The sequence below is a fragment of the Aulonocara sp. 'chitande type north' Nkhata Bay genome, linkage group LG23 (genome assembly GCF_057382095.1).
Source record: "Aulonocara sp. 'chitande type north' Nkhata Bay isolate Kocher_YH1m ecotype deep benthic linkage group LG23, A_spYH_male_GT1.1, whole genome shotgun sequence".
In the NCBI taxonomy this organism is placed as follows: domain Eukaryota; kingdom Metazoa; phylum Chordata; class Actinopteri; order Cichliformes; family Cichlidae; genus Aulonocara; species Aulonocara sp. 'chitande type north' Nkhata Bay.
In genome coordinates, this window is record NC_141365.1 from 2,254,013 (window position 1) to 2,272,974 (window position 18,962).

The following is an 18,962-nucleotide window of genomic DNA, read 5'->3' on the forward strand; positions in this document are numbered from 1 at the left end:
AAAAACATAGCGTTACCTTCCTTCCTCACCTCAGAGCTCCCTCCATTCTTCAAGCAAGGTTTACATAGCATGGAAGTTGAAGAAGGACGCGTGGCTTCCCTTTCCTGTGAACTGTCTCAACCTGCAGTTATGGTGCAGTGGAAGAAGAACGGGCTACTGGTGAGACCGAATGCAAAGTATGAAATGAAGCAGGAGGGCTGCTTCATGCAGCTGCTGATTAAGGAACTCAAAGTGGAAGACAGCGGCAGCTACACGTGCCAAGCAGGCAAAGCAGAGACCAGCGCAACTGTAACAGTGAAAGGTTTGTGCATGAGTGCATTTCAGCTGCATTCACGGAGTCTTAATATCAGTTTCTGAGCACTTGTGGCACTTTAGCATTATGTAAGCTAAATCGTAGCATTCTGTATTTCTTAGTTGACCCTGTATCAAACTATTTGTTGGGCTGTTCTATCCCACCTAGAGCTCACTCCATTCTTCAACAAAGAATTAGAAAGCATAGAGGCTGAAGCAGGAGGTACAGCTTCCCTGTATTGTGAGCTGTCTAAGCCCAGCGTATCAATACAGTGGAGAAAGAACAAGCTCCCACTGAGGGCCAGCAGGAAGTACGAGATGAAGCAAGACGGCTGCTTCCTGCAGCTGATCATCAATGAGCTCAAACCTGAAGACAGTGGTAACTACTCTTGTCAGGCAGGAAGCATAGAGACCACTGCAATGGTGCAAGTAAAAGGTACGTTGATTTATTGCTGATCGGCGAGGTTACAAGAAGGTAAACACACTCATGTTCATTTCCTTTGTCCAGGACAACAACCGACTCCAGCAGAGGCACAACCTCCAACAATCATGCTGCAGGCAAAAGAAACAACTCCTGCTCAGGAGACGCAGAGACCAGTGGTCCCAGAGGGTAAACCAGCTCCTCCTGAGCCGAAAAAGAGGGCAAGAAAAGCATCAATTGCAAATTCAGAAAAAGACACGGAGCTTGTTTTTGACCTCAGACCGTCTGCGCTGAAGCATGATGATAAAGTCCAAAAGGACACTCAGCCTGCAAGAGCTGTAGAAAAAGGCACGGATGGTGCACAGAACGCAGCACATGGACAGATTAATAAAGTGAAGGACAGGGAGGTGAACAAGAAAGCTGATAAACCTGTGAGACTACAGGAGACTACAGACTATAGGGTTAACGGGGAGGTCGAGGAGCCAGCTAGGCATTTGGAAAAAGAAACTGATGCTTTACCGGAGATGAAACAAACAAGACGACATACTGAAGAATTAGCTAAAGCTGACCACGAAGAAGTTCAATCAGACAGGGCTTTGGATAAAACATGTTTTGCACAAAGGAAACAAAAAGAAAAGAAACCTGGAACTGAAAACAGCTCCGAACAACTAGAAATACATTTGGCAAAAACAAGTGGAGTTGAGGAGAAGCAGAAACATCCAGCTGCAGAAGTAGGAACGATAAGCCAGGATGACAAGTCTCCTGTGAAACCACCGCAAGGGTTGATTAGCAAAGAATCAATGAAAGATCAAAATATGACATCTTTAGAAAATGAAGGTGAACTAGACAAGACAGAAGGAGAGCCTTTGAAACCACCAACAAGATCTAAAGGAAAACTGACAGATGGAAAGCCACCAATCAAGTATTTACTGAAGGATGGTGAGGACATCCTTCCTACAATGTTAAAGATGACACAGATCGATTCTGAAGAAGACAGCAAACAGAGAGGTCGTCTGAATAAACAAGTGTCCAAAGAGTCAGAGAGAGGAACAAAGCCAGAAAAAGAGCCGACTGAACAACCAGAACGGCCGGTAGAAAAGGAAGATGCGTTTACTCATCCAAAGCCTCCTGTGAGGACAAAAAGCAAAGTAAAAGGTGTAGAAAAACAAGTATCACGGGACACGGAGACGGATCGAGAGGAACAAGAGCCAACAACAGCAGTGGTAAAAGTTCAAGACCAACCTATGAAACAGCTTCTAAAGCCGTTAATAAAACAGGCCGAAGAGAAACCAGCATTTGAGAGGAACCAGTCAGCAACTGAGGAAACAGAGCAGCCTGCCAACCCTCCATTAAAACAGCCAGTTCAACCCATGAGAAAAGAACCGGAAATGGACCAGGACGTGAGACTGGCAGTGAAGCCAACGAGGAGGGAGGAAGAACAACAAACACAGGTGGCAGAAGACATTCCCCTCCTTTATATTTCTGAAGATGAAACTTTCTCAGAGGCTCTGACTGAAATACCAGCTGCCCACAGGGATGTCCAGCCCCACGAACCCTTTGTTGAGATTGCACTCCAGACGACAGAACCATTGAAGGAGTCTCCGCCGGAGATCGATATCAGCACCGAGGATGAACCACAAATGCAAGAGGCTGCGGTCAAGATCCAGGCTGCCTTCAAAGGCTTCAAGACGCGCAAAGACATGCGACCTGTTTTTAAAGAGGTTTTTAAGAACCAGACAGCAGATCTTCACAGTACGCTCACACTAATGTGTGTTGTCGAGGGAAAGCCCAGCGCAGTACGGTGGCTCAGAAACGGGCAACAAATTTGCAACGACCAGAGATGCAGGATTACGACCACAGATGATGGAGAATGCACACTTGTGATCAAGAACCTGTTAAACAGCGACAGAGGAATTTATACCTGTGAGGCGGTCAATAAGTTTGGTGTGACCTCCTACAATGGAAACATAACAGTGGTGCAAACCCCCCAGCCTGCTCCTGTGGCACAGAAGCCCGTACACCCACCTCTTGCAGCCATTACTCCTTTGCAGCTCGCCCCAACAAAGCCCGCAGCCCCGCCCAAAGACCAGAATGAGAATCTGCCACCGAGTCAAGTGCAGGTGCCCACGTCAGCAGAGGACTATGCAGAAAGCATGAACGTGTCGCTGTGGGAGGCCTACACGCTGACAGAGCATGCGCCCCAGCAGACCCCCCAAGAAAGGAGACGGTCCTCTGTCATGGCTGCCAGCTCCAGTGAGTGACTTAGCTTTAAAAACTTGACTGGGTCACATTGAAGCACTAATGATTCATTACTCTGCCTTCAACAGTGTCGAGTCCCTCCGATTATGACACAGCTCCCGATATGATGGAACCTGTTGAGATGTCCACAATCACACCGAGGTACCAGATAAAACATTTGATTTATTCTATGAATGTCATTTTGTTTGGCTGTAAAGATGCCAAAAATATGAATATTGTCACAGGGAAGAACCAAAACCAACAGAACAAGCAGCTCCGAAGGATGATAACGAAGAGACAACCCAACCTCCGAAGACGCTATTAAAGATCAAAGGTCAGCAAGGTTATTTATTTAATATATTATTTATGCAACTTTCTGAGCAGGTGTACTGAAGCTATCCTCTATTACAAATGTTTAGGGGCCCATGACAGTAAAATGAGGACACCATCTCCAAAACATCGTGCCCACACGCCCTTGGACAGCACAGTCTCTGGATCTGAGTCGGAGGGGGAAGAGGACAGACGAGAGGTGATTTACGTTGATTGGACGCACGCTATCGTCTATTTTTATGTCCTTTTTAAGCATCAGTGGAACAAATCTGAGAAAGTCACTGTATGACAAAATAATATTGCACACGTCCCAGGCATAAATAATGTATTTGCTGTTTTCTTCCTCAGACGTCTGAAATATATGTGGCTCGAGCTCACTGTAGCCCTAACAGTGGCAGTAAGGAGAGTTTTATTCTGAAGGAGGGCCAGTTTGTAGAGGTGCTGGACTCTGTTCATCCTGACAGATGGCTGGTGAGGACCAAACCCACCAAAACCAACCCTGCTCGGCAGGGATGGCTGTGTCCAGCATACCTGGAGAAGAAGAGAAAGGTGGGATGTAGACATCCGCATGACAAACATGTTGAAAATCTATACTGTTAGTTTATTATTATATCAACAAAGACGTTGAGGATTTAAAAAATGAGCTTTTAATAGTTATAACTGTCATTTTAAACAGGAGACCTTCCCTCAGCTGAGAGCACGTCAAGAGGATCTTGATGGAATTGGATGTACAGGAGAAGAGTACAGGAGAGGCCTGAGGTGCGTCATACTGCCAGATGAGCTTTACTAGTATTGGGATACTGGATGACTTATACTGATGATGACTAAACTGTGTCAGAGTAAATACATGCATACATATTTCATGTATGTTCATGCACTTCTACGATACTTTGGTGTTGGTCATCACAGCTGGTCCTGAATAACATCTTGGCTTCTGTGATGAATCCATTTGTTTCCCTGTATCTTTAGTCAGTTGATCCAAGGCCTGATTGACGGAGAGGAGGAGTTTGTGAGAGAGATGAAGATGTTTATATCTCAGCAGCTAAATTTTCTGGACTCCAGCTACCGCATCCCCGTTAACGTCCTCAACCAGAAAGAGCTCATTTTCAGGAACATCAAAGACATCGTGTTGTTACACGAGAGGTGATACACACGTGCTAGATCAAAGGCAAAACGCATCAACGTGTCAAATCACAGTAACAGAACTCGTGTTTTCTCAGGTGTGTCCTTCCTGGGTTGAGGGAGTGTGCCACAGATGATGACGTGGCCATGCATCTGATCAAACACAGAGAAGACTTTGAGAAGTATCTGCACTACATGGTGGGTCAAGCTCAGGCAGAGGCCTGCATCGCTGACAAGGCCATCCAACAGTTTTTCAAGGTATTCACAACTGAATTCAAGTATAAACATTTAATGCTGCTGAAACAAAGGTGTGGAGAGCAGGATTACTACATCAGTCTAATGTGTTGTTGTTTCCTGGCATATTTCAGGAGTTACCAGAAGCTGGTAAGCTGGACGGTGCTGTTATGGATGTCCTTACATTCCTCCAGCAACCAGTGGAAAGAATTCAAACTTACCAAGCATTACTAAAGGTCAGCATATAGATTTAATACCATTTAACATTTAAGGCTATTAGGGCTAATCTTCTTTAAAGTGTGTCACATGAAAAGTTCAACTTTTTACCTGCAGGAGTTAATCAAGAATAAAGCTAAGAGTGGCCAGAGCTGCCATCTGCTGGAGGATGCTTTCTCTTTGGTGTCCTGCCTTCCCTGGAGGTCAGACAACCTGCACAAGGTGTCTCTGATTGAGAACTACCCGGCTCCTCTTATTGCCCTGGGCGAGCCCGTGCGTCAGGTGGGCAAAAATGACTTATATACAGTTTAGATCTGGTTCCAGCATGAAACAAGCAAACCAAAAAAAACTGTCGTAACATTCTAGTTGTGCAGAAACGCACAAATGATTTCACGTCTTCTTCTCTTTAGGGATCCTTCACAGTGTTGGAGGAGACTCCAGAAATTAAGACCACCTCTAGAGGGCATCAGAGACAAGTCTTTCTCTTCAGGGAATGCATTGTACTGTGTAAACTGAAAAAAGACACCAGCATGAACCGAGACACCTACACCTTCAAGAACAAAATGAAGGTAAGGTCATTTGTCGTTCTGCGTCGCACCACGCCGTACACTTACTGCTTTTCCTATTCTTCATGTCGTCCTCCCACTTACTCGTCCTCCTCATTGTCTCCAGCTGAATGATGTGGAAATAAAGGAGACTGTGGGTGGAGACGAAAGGTCTTGGGGCTTGTGGCACGAACACAGAGGCTCCATAAGGAGGTACACGCTGCAGGGCAGCTCCACGCTGCTCAAACTGTCCTGGCTTAAAGACCTGAAGGAGCTACAGCAACGTTCCAGCCTGCCTACTAACAGTAAGTCTGTTAGTCCAGGTACTGAACATCGAACATTTTTATGATAAAACCATAAAACTAAATACTGTTTCATTCATTAACCTAACACGGCAACATTCAGTTCTGAAACGCTGGATTAAAAGTTATTTCAGTGATAAACAGTCAAAGATAAACTGATGGGTCCAGTTACGCTGTGTGCTTGATGTATATTTGTGTGTTTGCATCCACAGGTCCCCCAGTGTTTGGCTCACTGCTGTCTGACTGCACATCGAAGATGGGACAAACAATCAAGCTGACCTGCAAAGTGTCAGGATCTCCAAAACCAGAGATCAGCTGGCTCAAAGGTTTGAAAATAGACACATAATAGAAAATTATACTTCACATGGTTGCATCTGTTTGATGTTTTATCAGATCAGATTGTTTGCCCTCATTCGCATACATATCTTGTTATTTATGCCGTCGTGTATCCACATTTTGCATTCAAAGTAACTCTGACTTATATGAAGAACTGACAGTTAAGCCAACTTTTACATACTGTGCTGAACACATTTATCAGACGACCACCTAATGTGAGGCTTACACCTGCCCTGAAGTACCAGCATCATTTTTATGCTTCTGTAATGGTTAATCCAACATTTAATACATTTGTGTTTTCGTGTTTTTATATCGGGTTGTCTTGTAAGTTTGTTGCGCACTTCATCACGTGCCAATCCTTTGTCATCTGAACTCGTGTTAGGTATAAAACTGCATTTCACCTTTTCCACTTTAAAAATCAACCCAGTGTCTCCAAAAGTGGATTCTGTTCATCTGGACGCAGCGTTTTGTGGGAGAAACGTTTGGTCACTCATCCAGGTGACTGCTTCAGTCTCAGCTGACTGCAGGTTTCAATCTTATAAAGAGTACATATGATGACTGAAACCAGCCCACTGAAGGAACAATGGGCTGGGAGGTCAGTTCCTTCATCTTAATTATGCAAATTATCTTCTGAAGAAGTCACCTGGATGATGACGAAACGTTTCTCCCACAAAACGCTACGTCCAGATGAACAGAATCAACTTTTGGAGATTTACTTACCTGGATGATTGAGATGCATCAAGACAACCCAAAAAGGTGGTTTCACTTTCAGGTATTACTGTGTTCCTAAAAAGAAAAGAAAACGTGTATTTGTGTGACATGTCACGGAGACAGTGTCCAGAATAGCAGACGAGTTTATCACCACATAATTGAGTGTTATGGTCACAGTGATGAACCTACCTGGATCCTGATCCCTTCCTCCTAGATGGCCTTCCTTTGGAGGACGACCCACGTCACATCATCACCGCAGACCGGTCGGGCTCCTGCAGTCTCATCCTGGACAGCCTCACTGCGGAGGACTCCGGAGAGTATGCGTGCTACGCTACCAGCTTCATGGGCAGAGCTGGCACTCTGGCTAAGGTGGTGGTGCAGGGTGAGTTACCAATCCGAGTTTAAGCTATGCTAACACTGGGGCTCGATTGATATGTGCGCATGCGTCAGACGGCACGCAGCCTGTTTCAGCTGCTGATGCTTTTGTCTCCTTACTTTAACTTTTTCTTACTTTTGTCTTTGTCTTTTACTTTGTATGTTAGTGTTTGTTTTGTCTTTTCAAACATGTGGATCGAGAAAGTTTTGGTTCTCCTTGTTGTCAGGGAACTACTTTGTATAATTTCTCAGCGATTGATAAAGTTTTGTGATGCTGATTTACTTACAAACAAATCTGTGCGTAAATCACGCGACTGTTTCACGCACGTATCCATGATTGATCAATATTAGGAACACATTTAGACGTAAAACAAATAAAGAACTTCTTGGTTGCCTTAGGAATTTAAACACAAATCTTTAAAATGAATACTACACCTACTACACCTACTACTGCTTTCACCATTACTTCTACAACTAACAACAACAACAATAATTATTGTTTTTATTATTGCCTTTTGGTTATTATTTACAAAAATGTCCTTTTTTTTAAACAGCATAAACAACAAAATGCACAGAATTGCAACAAAAAGAAAACATGTAAATTAAACAAATTACTAAATGTAGCGATGTGGCCTTTAACCTTTGTAATTTAAACATATTCCCCTATACGTTATTTTATTTTATCATAGCTTAAACATTACCTTTCTTCAGGATGACTTCCATCACGGCAGCGTGATTTCTTGATGCTGAGAATTTGGATCTTTCTTTTCATTGTAGTGAGTTTTTGTTTTTAGGTTGACACACGGCACCTTGTCCGTGTCTTCCACCTGTTTCTCTTCTTTCTCGTGGTCTGTTGGGCTTTTTCGTATCAACTTTGTGTTTTTTATTTAAGCTGCAGTGATCTCAGGGGAAATCATATTCGTCGCTTTTTATTTATTGATTTATTTTTAAATGTTTCGTCACTCCAGTCGAAACACTTTGAAAAGCTACACCTCTTCCGTCTTACTCCTTGGACCTCAGACAGCATTGTGTAATTTTCTATAGTCTGACCTTATTCCCTGCCTGAGAGGTGCGGGCTTCGTTCTTACACCATAGTCACCTGTTTTGCCATTTCACATCTGTGCTTCTTTCTGCAGAGAAATGGAGCGGGGCAGTATGCAGATAGTATGCAGATAGTATGCTGATTGCACAACGCTGCTGTGTCTGAATGATTTTGATTTACTAACATGCAACAACATACACCGTTATGCACGTTTCATAAATCCAACTTTAAATTTGCCTACAAAGGGTAAGGGTAAGAACATTTCCCCTGAGAGCTCCGGAGTTACTAGAATAGAATAGAATAGAATAGAATAGAATAGAATAGAATAATCCTTTAATTGTCCCACAAGGGGAAATTTGGTTGTAACAGCAGCCAGAAAGACACATATACAAACAAACAGGACACAGGAAAGAAACATACAGTTTTATATTTACATCAAGGACAGTGGTTACTATAAACAGAGTACTGTACAGTTATTAAATTAAATAAAATTACAAATAAGAGGCAAACCCAGGTTGTAGTGTGAATACTTACCTCTTATAATATTAATATAATAGCTGCTGCTTGTGGTTGTTTCTAGGCTAAACCTGATCTTTTCATGCTTCTTTTCTCCAGCTCCACCCAGATTTGTGAGTCGACTGGAAAGTGCTTGTCTCATTGAAGGAGAGGACATCCAGTTCTCCTGCTCCACATTCACCACTCCGTTACCGAGAATTAGGTATCGCAGCGCAGAGCTGACCGCTGTAGTCGCTTTACGATTTTGCAACTATTGTGTTTCTGAATGCAGCGCCGCTTGCTCTTGACAGGTGGTTGAAGGATGGCAAAGAGTTGACTGACCAGCAGAAATACTTGATTATGAATGATGCACGGAGCGGGATCCTGTCTCTGACCGTCGTCAGGGCAACTGAAGCAGATATTGGGCAGTACGAGTGTGAGGTATAAAACATCGTCCGTGTGTGAACACAGCTGGTGTCACTAATGTCAGAGCTCTGCCTTTGATATGTATGAAAATGTTTTATTTTGTTCAGCTTTGGAATGAACTTGGTGGCGTCAAGTGCAAGGCAGGTTTATGCCCCGCCTATGTCCCCCCGACTGACCGCGAGAATGACCAATCACAGGACTTACCTCCTAAAGGTAAGACAGTTACAGCCAATGAAGTTAACATCCTCCACCTAGGATGGGAACCCATAAGAGCCTTTTTAAGTGGGTGGGGGTCACACTGTCACTAGTTCAGCTGCGTTGGAGAAAGGGTGAAGCACATGCCATTGTCCAGTCACCCTGTTCTTACATCACACCATGTGACATCTCTTCCCTTCACTACAAACAGTTTGGATCAGTTTCACCTTTCCACCCTTCATTCATTTGATCAAGTTTACACCATTTTCAGACTTTACTCACGTTTTCCTTTCCCCGTTTCACACACACTCACATCATGAATAGTTCCCACCACCCTACCAGCTGTCACTAGATTCCTAAGGATTATGGCGTTGGGTGTAGTCTGCACTGTAGCTGCATGCCACAGAGTTGATGCAGTTTCCATTTGCACTGTGCAGCAAATGCAAAATCCTAACTATTAACTGTCATATATCACACGAGATAAAACCACGTCAACATTTATTCACCATCAACCCATTTCCCATTTGGCACGTCATGAAAAATGCACACTTCATATCCATATCATCTCAGTATCTGTAACTACCATCTTCCAGCAAAAACCAACTTACACATAAATATCTCATCCTCTCTAATACTAATCTAAAACCTGAGTCATTGTCTGTGAAGCTTCTCAGTCATCCAGGTCATCGGAGTCTAAGGAGCTTGGAAAGAAAGGCGCCTGGACTTCTTTAAGTTGCTTGAAGACGTTTCACCTCTCACCTGAGAAGCTTCCTCAGTTCTAGGGTCAAATGGTGGAGAGTCCCAGATTTAAGCCCTGTGGGAGTGTCCCCCCAAGTGTCACCGTGGGGATGTGGGGAAAGGAGGACCCAGGCGTGGTGCTCTGTGTATAAGCAGTGCGTTTATTTACAGTGTGGTAAATATCGATGCACAATTAATCCCCGTGCTCCCCAAGACTCCCGTGTGTGTCTTCCAGTGGCGTCCGTGTTCGTGCTCCCCGCTGTCGTGACTCTGCACACCCTGTGCGTGCTGTCCTTCCTCTCCACGCTCCTCCTCCCGCGGGCAAACACGATCAGTACTTCCTGGATTAACACACTGACTTGGAAGTTTCACGCAATGATCCCGCGTCGGAGAGAGCTCCACCACACTCTCAAGTAGCTCCTCCGACGAGGCCTGATCAGCTGCAGGTGTGTCACGGACTTCAGGTGTGGCCAATCACTTGCCAGGGCCACACCCACACACCTACATACACACATATATCTACAAGCAGGGAGAACGAGGGACAGCAATAACAAAATACATATATAATAATAATAATATAATTCATAACTGCTCCGGGACCTTGGGTCGCTCCGACCCAGGACGCTGACACCAAGAGGGACATGGACCCCCTAATGATCCTCCACCTAATCGCACGGCCAAGGTGTGTAAATCTGGGACTCTCCACCATTTGACCCTAGAACTGAGGAAGCTTCTCGGATGAGAGGTGAAAGTCCAGACGCTTTTTTCTTTCCAAGCTCCTCAGACCTGAGTCATTGTTGATCTTCTCTAATAACTGACTGTAGAGCTGTAGCACGTCACCCTCTGCATGTATGGGACGTCTGAAATGTTTTAGGGTCACATGGTGTTCTCAAAGCTAACATTTGTTCTGTTGCCATAACGATGGGATCTAGTGGCTACCATTCAACATAGACACCATACCTTACTGCACAGCATCCCATGAGAAGACCCCGTATGCAACGTTTTGTGTGTTTCATCACATTTCCACTGTTCACAGAAGGCATGGATTCAAACTAAACAGAAAACAGGAAGTAGCTGTTACTGAATATTATGCAGTGATTTTCCAACTCTGCTAGTTTTGCTACAGAATCCACACTTAAAGCAGAGCAATACAGTAGAATAGAGCAATCAGTGTAAGTATAGCATGTACGATCTGAGTATATCTATATTTTCTGGACTGTTGACGCCATGTTTGTCCTTCCATTGTCCGTAACTTACGTATTTTCTCATCTTCCCTGTACTGGTCCTAAAGCAGGAGGTTCCTCACATGGACAGTTCCATGTAAGTCATCATTGTCATGATAACAAATAACCACTCAGCATCCTCCTCTCTCCTCTTGCCAACGCATGCCCAGCTAACTCTTCACTCCTGTGAACAAAAGATGGTCATGTGCTGGGCAAGTGTCACTTTTGCGCCCGTCTAGCAGGGGGCATGTGTCCATGTCCTGTTGATGTGGTGGGTTGGTAAGATCCAACCCAGAGGCTGAAGGTAAGGATCACAGCACATTGTTGCTGTTCCTGCGCTGTAAGGTAATGTACCCTACGTGTTTCCTTTTTCAACATATTAATAAGAGTAAAATCCTTTGAAATATATAATTACTGCCATTGTTTTCTGTCTGAGTTGGTTTTGATCTTCGTAGATCCCGACTCAGAGGGCTGGTCTGCTGCATTTGTGAAGAAATGGTTACAGGCTGATTTCAACCCAACTTCTATTGCAAGGATGCTTTTTCCTCCCGAAAGTCCTGAACAGTAAGTTCAGCTTTATGCACTGACATTCGCTTCCACATTACATCCCGATCATGTTTTGAATGTTTGTCTCTGTTTAATGGTTTGCTTGTGAAACTAGATCTGGATTTTAAGCATTTACTGTGTAATAACCAGTGTTGGTCAAGTTACTTGAAAAAAGTAATCAGTAACTAATTACTGATTACTTCCCCCAAAAAGTAATCCTGTTACTTTACTGATTACTTATTTTTAAAAGTAATTAATTACTTAGTTACTTTTTAAAAACACGATTTACAACCTGAGTAGGTGATAAAGCGATAGATCTTTCAGCCCAATTCTACTTTTTCTGCATAATCCATCATACAAAATGTAATCAGATGGAAAAGTCTCTTTTTAAAACTTGTTTTATTAGTTTTAATCTTTTAACTTTATGCATCAAGCAAAAATTTAATTATCTGCAACATTCTCTGACTGGAAGAAATTAGTTTAACATTTAAACCTATTTTCTGCACATTCCAGCTCATAAAATAAAATATTTTTGTGTTTACACTCAGTCTTTCAAATAGATGCAAGTAAAACACAGCAGAAAATAAATAAAGTCAAAGACTCAGCGGTCCTGTTGCTCTATTTTCACCTGTAAAGCAGGAGTGGGGTAGGCGGAGGGTTACCCTGGTGCAGGTGTGCCGCGGTCAGTGGAAGAATCCGCGAGTTTCTCTGTGAGTTTCCCATTACGTCGTAGCTACTCGGTGCTTGTTTGGAAGTTTAGGGGTTTTTTGCTGTAAAAAGAAGTTTTCTTCCCACGCACAGCGGACACTAATGTTTTTGTCACTTTTTATGGAATCAAACTCAAAGTAAGGTCAGTACTTCCACGCTTTAAATGCTGCACGCTCATACTCTCTCTGCACTCGATATATGATCCATTGTTGATCTGCACACAGCTGTTGTCACGAACGTCGCACTCGCTTACGTCACTGTCATGAGACATTCTCGCAAAAAAATCAGTTTTAGTAACGCAGTAACGCAGCGTTCCTACGGGAAAGTAACGGTAATCTAATTACCGTTTTTGCAATAGTAATCCCTTACTTTACTCGTTACTTGAAAAAAGTAATCGGATTACAGTAACGCGTAACGCGTTACTGTCCATCTCTGATAATAACTGTGTCCTTAATCTAATGTTTGTCTCCAGCGCTGAGGGTGGTGCTGAAGTGAGTCTTTACGCCCCCACGTCAGCCGATCCAGCAGCACAGCAGCCCATGTGTTACCTCGAGGAAGAAGAGGAGATCTACATCTCAGAGCAAATACAAGAAATTGCAGATGGTATCCTTGCCTCCTACTCATAACATGCAGAATAATATCACATTTTACATGATTAGCTCATGAATCAAATTTCTTGTTTAGCTCCTCCCTCTATCCAGATACCCATCGAGGACCTGTTTGTAGAGCCGGGTCACCCATCGACATTTACAGCCATCATCACAGGAAGACCAGCACCTAAGATAAAGTGGTACAAGGTATGAGCAGAGTTTTTTGAGTTGTTTTCTAAACGGATTTTTTGGTCTATATCAACTCTTCAAAGGTTGTAACAGGGAATCACATTGTTCTAAGATCACAAACCGCTGGTTTCAATCTGAAAGCTTATTTATAAATGAAACTGCTGGTTCACATTAATAGGATGAAGAGGAGCTTGCAGCCAATGAGAATGTGAGGATGGGACAACATGGTGCCCGCTGCTCATTAACCATAGTGTGCACCGAGGGTGAGGACAGTGGGATGTACGCCTGCTTCGCTCACAACAACTCTGGTTATGCATCGTGTCAGGCTGAGCTGACAGTGGAAGAAGGTAACACGGGAGCTCAAAATAACCAAAGGGCTGCTCGTCGCTGTAGCATGCGTTTGTTGTTTCCAGCGCTGGAGTTAGTTGCAGCTTTAGTTTTTGCCTGCAGGACTCCTGGAGTTCCAGGAGAGAGAGCTGGAGCTGGGAAAAAGAAGGAAGCTGTTCTCTGTCTATGACGTCCACAATGAAATCGGAAGGTGAATCTGCATTTTCTCTTTAGCATTATCTTTGCCAAGATTTCATGTGCAGTAAATCATCTTTCTGTGTTTTAGGGGAACGTTCGGAGTAGTGAAGCGCGTCGTCCACAGAAGGACCGCTGAAGTCTTTGCTGCCAAGTTTCTGCCTCTGCGGAGCAGCACTCGGACCAGGGCCTTCCAGGAGAGGGACCTGCTGTCCCGCCTCGCTCACCCCCGAATGGCTTGTCTGCTGGACTTCTTTTGCACCAGACGCACCTTGGTGCTGATCACAGAAATGTATCCTACCTCTTACGTGTTACAGTTAATTTGTGTGTTTGACCACATATTGAAGCTGTGAGTTCTTTAACAGCTTTTCTAGCTGCTGTTCTCACGGGCTTCTGGATCATTTATTACTGAAAGGATCGGTCTCAGAAAAAGAGGTATATTTAATTTACTTTATTAAATGATTTGAGTCTTGCAGAAAAGGTGCATGACACGTGTTGTGTCTTCTTATTTCAGATTCAGTCATTCATACAGCAAATTCTGGAGGGAGTTGGTCACATTCATAGCATGAACATCCTGCATCTGGACATTAAAGTGAGCGCTCTGCTGCATTGCATTATTTACTCTGGGATTTATTTTCACGAAGTCTCTTTTTCATGTTTCTTCCTTTTAGCCTGAAAACATCCTCATGGTGTATCCCCCAAGAGACGAGATCAAAATCTGTGACTTTGGCTTCTGCCAGGAAATAGACACATCCAGGCACCAGTACAGCATGTTTGGGACGCCTGAATTTGTTGCCCCAGAAATTGTTCACCAAGAACCAGTAACTGTGGCCACTGATATTTGGTGAGTTTAACGGCTACATGTATTTTAGATATAAATCAAATACTGTATATTTCTCTACATCCAGATGCAGAACCAACCCTCTAGTTTTATACGGAGATTTAAATAAAAGTAAACGATTATTTGCAGTAGTGCACAAAAGTTAAAAGTTGAAACAAAACGTTTGAATCGTTTCTGTCTTGTCAGGGCCGTGGGGGTTGTCGCGTTTCTCTGGTATGTATCTCCGCCTTTTGAAAGCAATCTTGAAATCTTAAAAACACAGAACATCCAAAAATGTAACGACTCTTAAACTTTATCTGGACAGTCTGGTGTGTCGGTGCCCTTTTGTGGGCGAGACTGACCGCGCCACACTGCTGAGGGTGGGGGAGGGCACTCTGAACTGGGCCGCCCCTGATGTCATGTACAGGAGCCCGGAAGCCAAGAACTTTCTCCACACGCTCCTTCAGCCTGACCCAGAGTAAGGAAGCGCTTTTGGTGTTTTACGTGGGCTCGTGAGATATTTTTAAAGTTATGTGCAAACGACAGAAAGTACCCTGTGTCAGTGATGCTAACGCTGCTAAGCTTCTTATAGCTTCATTATGTTGGATCCAGTTGCTTTAAGGTGAAACAGAGAATGTCTCTGATGTTTCTGTACCTAGGAAGCGACCGTCTGCCTTTGAGTGCTTGGGCCATGACTGGATCCAGGTGAGGTCATATCATCAGGTGTTTCCTTTAAACTGTGAATGTCAAACTTACTGAACATTGGGACTGTTGTCAGGATGAACATGCAGGAGAAGACACGGATGAAATCAATACAAGGAGTCTGAAAGCCTTCATTTCAAAAAGGAAGTGGCAGGTGAGTTCCTGCTGCAGCTTTAATACCTGCCTGGATACAAAAGGAAATACCAGATGGTTTCCTGTAGTGTTAAACATCTTTGTCTGAGTGTGCTCTCTTTCTCTTCAGCGTTCTCTGACATGCATTGGGTCGGTGCTCACGCTGAGGCCCATTCCTGAGCTACTAGATGCTCCTCTCAGGGAGACGGCAGTGACGGTGCCCCGAGAGCCCCAAGAACACAGCAGTACCTCCCCGAGCAGTGGCTCTTCGTCGGAGTATGACGAGGCTGACTCCTGGGACTTTTTCCAGCACTGCAGCCAGACTGAAGAGGAAGAGGAAACAGAGGAAGACTATGATCCTTTAATGGAGAGAGCACAGATCCCAGATCCTTTTCCCAGCTTCCACCAGGATGGAGAAGAGGAAGGGGATTTGACACTAGGCGAGGAAGAGGATGGAGAGATAGTAGGAAGGAGGACTGTATTAGAGCGGAGTATGAGCAGGCAATCGGTCGCATCGTCGGAAGTATCGTGTCAAAGGACACCTCAGAGGGAACGTCGGTCCAGCAAGGACAGCAGTCCATCGCTCTACCTGTCGGATGGGGACGAGGGTTCAGGGAGTGACGGAGGTCGTATTCCTCGGGGAAGCGTCATCCGAAGCACTTTTTATAGCAACTCTCATCAGCTTTCGCCGTTGTCTGCCAGACACATGACATTAAGGGACAAATTTCAAGCTAAGAAGCAGGAGAGGGGCCGCAAGCCGCTCAGGAGGAGCTTCTCAGGACGCCTCAACGAGCCTCTTATTGAATATGTGGAGGATGAGACGGAGACCAGCCGTGGCCAGAGACGGGCATCCGTTCAGACCGCAATGCAGAAGTCCTGCTCGTTTGACAGCGGGGTGGGTTTCGCCCATGCTAACGCACCACCTCACAGAAGGAGCAGGTCTCTAGATGAGTATTCACGTCGGTCTCCCACTTCACCCAAACGTGCGAACGCCGGTGAAGAAGAAGGGTCGCAAAGTCTAAAGGAAGATTTCACAGACGATGAAGTGGCCGGGACAAACTTGCTGACAATCCCAAATTCTCAGCGAGCCACGAGAAGAGGCTCTGTCACTCCTGTGCAGGTGAGGCAGGCTTTTAGAGGAGCCTCTGTTCCTTCGAGCTTGGACCAAGCACAGACGGAGGGAGATGACTTTGCTGGCTCCCAGGGGTCTCTGGCTGAGTCTTTTACTTTGGAGCATGGTGGCTCTGAGTCTTCAAGTAGACTCGGCTCCAGTGAAGAACTGAGTCACGGTCGTCTCAGAGGGAGATACAGATCAGGAGACGGCGATGGATATGATGATCAGGGTGAGCGCCTCGTTGCACCATCGCCTCGCTCTTTCCAAGAAGTAAAACCCCGAAGCTCGTTTCCCCGGGCACCACCACGTAATCGCACACGCTCCAATCCCAACCTGTCCACAAACAGCAGAGGTCAGCTGGGGACGCCGCTAATGCCAAGCCCCAGTCCCAGCCTCTCTTCTCTGCAGGCTCCAGAGAGGCCTCCCAGAGCCCGGGACAAGAAAGAGGGTCACGGCCTCCAGAGGCACGCATCTGCTCCAGCCCTCGAAGCTCCACCACCTACAGGAAGGTCACCAAAACTGGGACTGCTTAACATCTTCCGCAGGCAATCCTGGACTGGCCATTCCTACTCCCATCTGGAGGACACGGAGTTAGGACCAACTCTGGGCGAGATCATGAAGCCTGATACACCCACCATGTCTCTAAGGAAGAGAATGAGAGCGTCAGCCTCAAGTCTGACCAAACTCTTTTCCAGATCCTCCAGTAAAGAGGATGTGAGTGAAGGAGGTGAGGCACCGCAGATGCACCTCAGTATAAGCACTACGTTGTGTTACTGTTGTGAAATGATATCCTGTATTATTCAATCTGAAGTTAAAACCATTTGCTCTTTCCTGTTTTATTTATAACAGGTCCAATAGTGAAAGGATCAGCTCCCGCTCCACCTGAAAGGAGGCGCAGCAGCAGCCTCGAGAGTCCCAAAAGGAGGAGCTCAAAGCTCTTACCATCCTTCAAAATACCTGCGTTTAAAAAGAAAGGTCGGACAAAGGTTACATTCTGTGACTGATCTGCTTTAAATTTCACATCACAGTTGTTGCTTTGAGAACATGCTCTTTTGTTACCCTTTGTTAATATTCAGACCTGCCCGTTCGCCCCAGCAAGGCTGAGGTGCTACAGTTGGATGGAGGCGGAGTCCTCCTGGCGTGGAGGCCGGTTCACTCAAGCGATCCCGTCACTTACTGCGTGCAGTACTGTACGGACGGTGCGTTCGCAGACATGGCAGGACAGAAATGTGTTTTTTGTTGTTTGTGTGAAAAAGAAATTATTTAGTGTTTATTCCATTATGACTAAACTATATTTTTATGGTCTAAAATAGCGGCTCCAACCTTTTTTGTGCCACGGACCGGTTTATGTCCGACAATATTTACCTTTAAGGTGTCGAGGATAAATACAACAAAATAAAAACAGTACTGGTACCGAAGAAGGAAGATTTATTCATAACATACAGGAACAGACCCAGGGGGAAGGGAACAGAGTTAACCATCAAAACGATAAATAAATAAGGCTAAAACCCTGAAAACCATAAATTTCACTCCTGAGCCTCGACTCTCGAGGCCCGGTACCGGGGGTTGGGGACCGCTGGTCTAAAACACCAGGGAATTTTAATAGCACTGTGTTATTGGTGTTTTCCATTGCCTAAATCAGGGGTGTCCAACTCCAGGCCTCGAGGCCCGGTGTCCTGCAGGTTTTAGATGTGTCCCTGATCCAACACAGCTGATTTAAACGGCTAAATCACCTCCTCAACATGTCCTGAAGTTCTCCAGAGGCTTGAACTCATCATCTGAATCAGCTAGGGATGCACCGATACCAATACTGGTATCCGGTATCGGGGCCGATACTGTAAAATGCGTGTGTACTCATACTTGTAAAAGTTAACCGATACCATGAACCGATAGGTTTTTGTACTCTGTATCGGCCAGTACTCGGATCCAAGTATCGGTATTGTAGCTTGCCATCACCAGTGTGTGAATGTGTGTGTGAATGGGTGGATGACTACTAAGTGCAATAATCCTTTCTGTCATCGTTGTATTTTTACTCAGTTGTATATAGTATTTGTATTTGTATTCTATTTTTATCTTATTGTATATTTATTTTATTTTATTCTACTGTATATAGTATTTTATTTTATTCTATTCTGTACAGCTGTGTACTGTATTTATTCTTATTGTATTCTAATTTTTGCCTCATAACTTTTGCACTGTCCACTTCCTGCTGTGACAAAACAAATTTCCCACGTGTGGGACTAATAAAGGTTATCTGATCTTATCTTATCTTATGACTGGATATGTAAAGCGCTTTGGGGTCCTTAGGGACTAGTAAAGCTATATAAATACAGGCCATTTACCATTTATTGTATCGGTTTGAAAAAATCGGTATTGTTGCATCCCTAGAATCAGCTGTG

At 44.5% G+C, this 18,962-nt stretch overlaps 1 protein-coding gene and 1 long non-coding RNA gene across 2 annotated transcripts in view; one reads left to right on the plus strand and one right to left on the minus strand.

Moving 5' to 3' along the window:
- obscna (obscurin, cytoskeletal calmodulin and titin-interacting RhoGEF a) overlaps window positions 1–18,962 on the plus strand; it is a 39,277-nt gene that overhangs the window by 17,254 nt on the left and 3,061 nt on the right. The window contains exons 37-71 of the mRNA XM_086284096.1: window positions 35–301; window positions 461–727; window positions 800–2,965; window positions 3,040–3,112; window positions 3,196–3,284; window positions 3,370–3,479; window positions 3,629–3,829; window positions 3,957–4,039; window positions 4,250–4,423; window positions 4,501–4,660; window positions 4,771–4,872; window positions 4,970–5,134; window positions 5,263–5,421; window positions 5,525–5,702; window positions 5,912–6,025; window positions 6,961–7,128; window positions 8,779–8,881; window positions 8,970–9,099; window positions 9,192–9,297; window positions 11,696–11,804; window positions 12,967–13,097; window positions 13,179–13,291; window positions 13,452–13,620; window positions 13,724–13,811; window positions 13,887–14,087; window positions 14,170–14,230; window positions 14,310–14,387; window positions 14,467–14,639; window positions 14,823–14,849; window positions 14,941–15,093; window positions 15,275–15,320; window positions 15,394–15,471; window positions 15,580–17,290; window positions 17,413–17,538; window positions 17,640–17,762. Coding sequence (XP_086140222.1) covers window positions 35–301; window positions 461–727; window positions 800–2,965; window positions 3,040–3,112; window positions 3,196–3,284; window positions 3,370–3,479; window positions 3,629–3,829; window positions 3,957–4,039; window positions 4,250–4,423; window positions 4,501–4,660; window positions 4,771–4,872; window positions 4,970–5,134; window positions 5,263–5,421; window positions 5,525–5,702; window positions 5,912–6,025; window positions 6,961–7,128; window positions 8,779–8,881; window positions 8,970–9,099; window positions 9,192–9,297; window positions 11,696–11,804; window positions 12,967–13,097; window positions 13,179–13,291; window positions 13,452–13,620; window positions 13,724–13,811; window positions 13,887–14,087; window positions 14,170–14,230; window positions 14,310–14,387; window positions 14,467–14,639; window positions 14,823–14,849; window positions 14,941–15,093; window positions 15,275–15,320; window positions 15,394–15,471; window positions 15,580–17,290; window positions 17,413–17,538; window positions 17,640–17,762 — 8,202 coding nt within the window. The remainder of the gene's footprint in view (window positions 1–34; window positions 302–460; window positions 728–799; window positions 2,966–3,039; window positions 3,113–3,195; window positions 3,285–3,369; window positions 3,480–3,628; window positions 3,830–3,956; window positions 4,040–4,249; window positions 4,424–4,500; window positions 4,661–4,770; window positions 4,873–4,969; window positions 5,135–5,262; window positions 5,422–5,524; window positions 5,703–5,911; window positions 6,026–6,960; window positions 7,129–8,778; window positions 8,882–8,969; window positions 9,100–9,191; window positions 9,298–11,695; window positions 11,805–12,966; window positions 13,098–13,178; window positions 13,292–13,451; window positions 13,621–13,723; window positions 13,812–13,886; window positions 14,088–14,169; window positions 14,231–14,309; window positions 14,388–14,466; window positions 14,640–14,822; window positions 14,850–14,940; window positions 15,094–15,274; window positions 15,321–15,393; window positions 15,472–15,579; window positions 17,291–17,412; window positions 17,539–17,639; window positions 17,763–18,962) is intronic.
- On the minus strand, window positions 3,057–7,159 carry LOC147300822 (uncharacterized). Its single transcript, XR_015127298.1, has 3 exons — window positions 6,936–7,159; window positions 6,756–6,821; window positions 3,057–3,811 (listed from the first exon to the last, which is right to left on the minus strand). It is a non-coding gene; the product is annotated as an uncharacterized LOC147300822 (long non-coding RNA).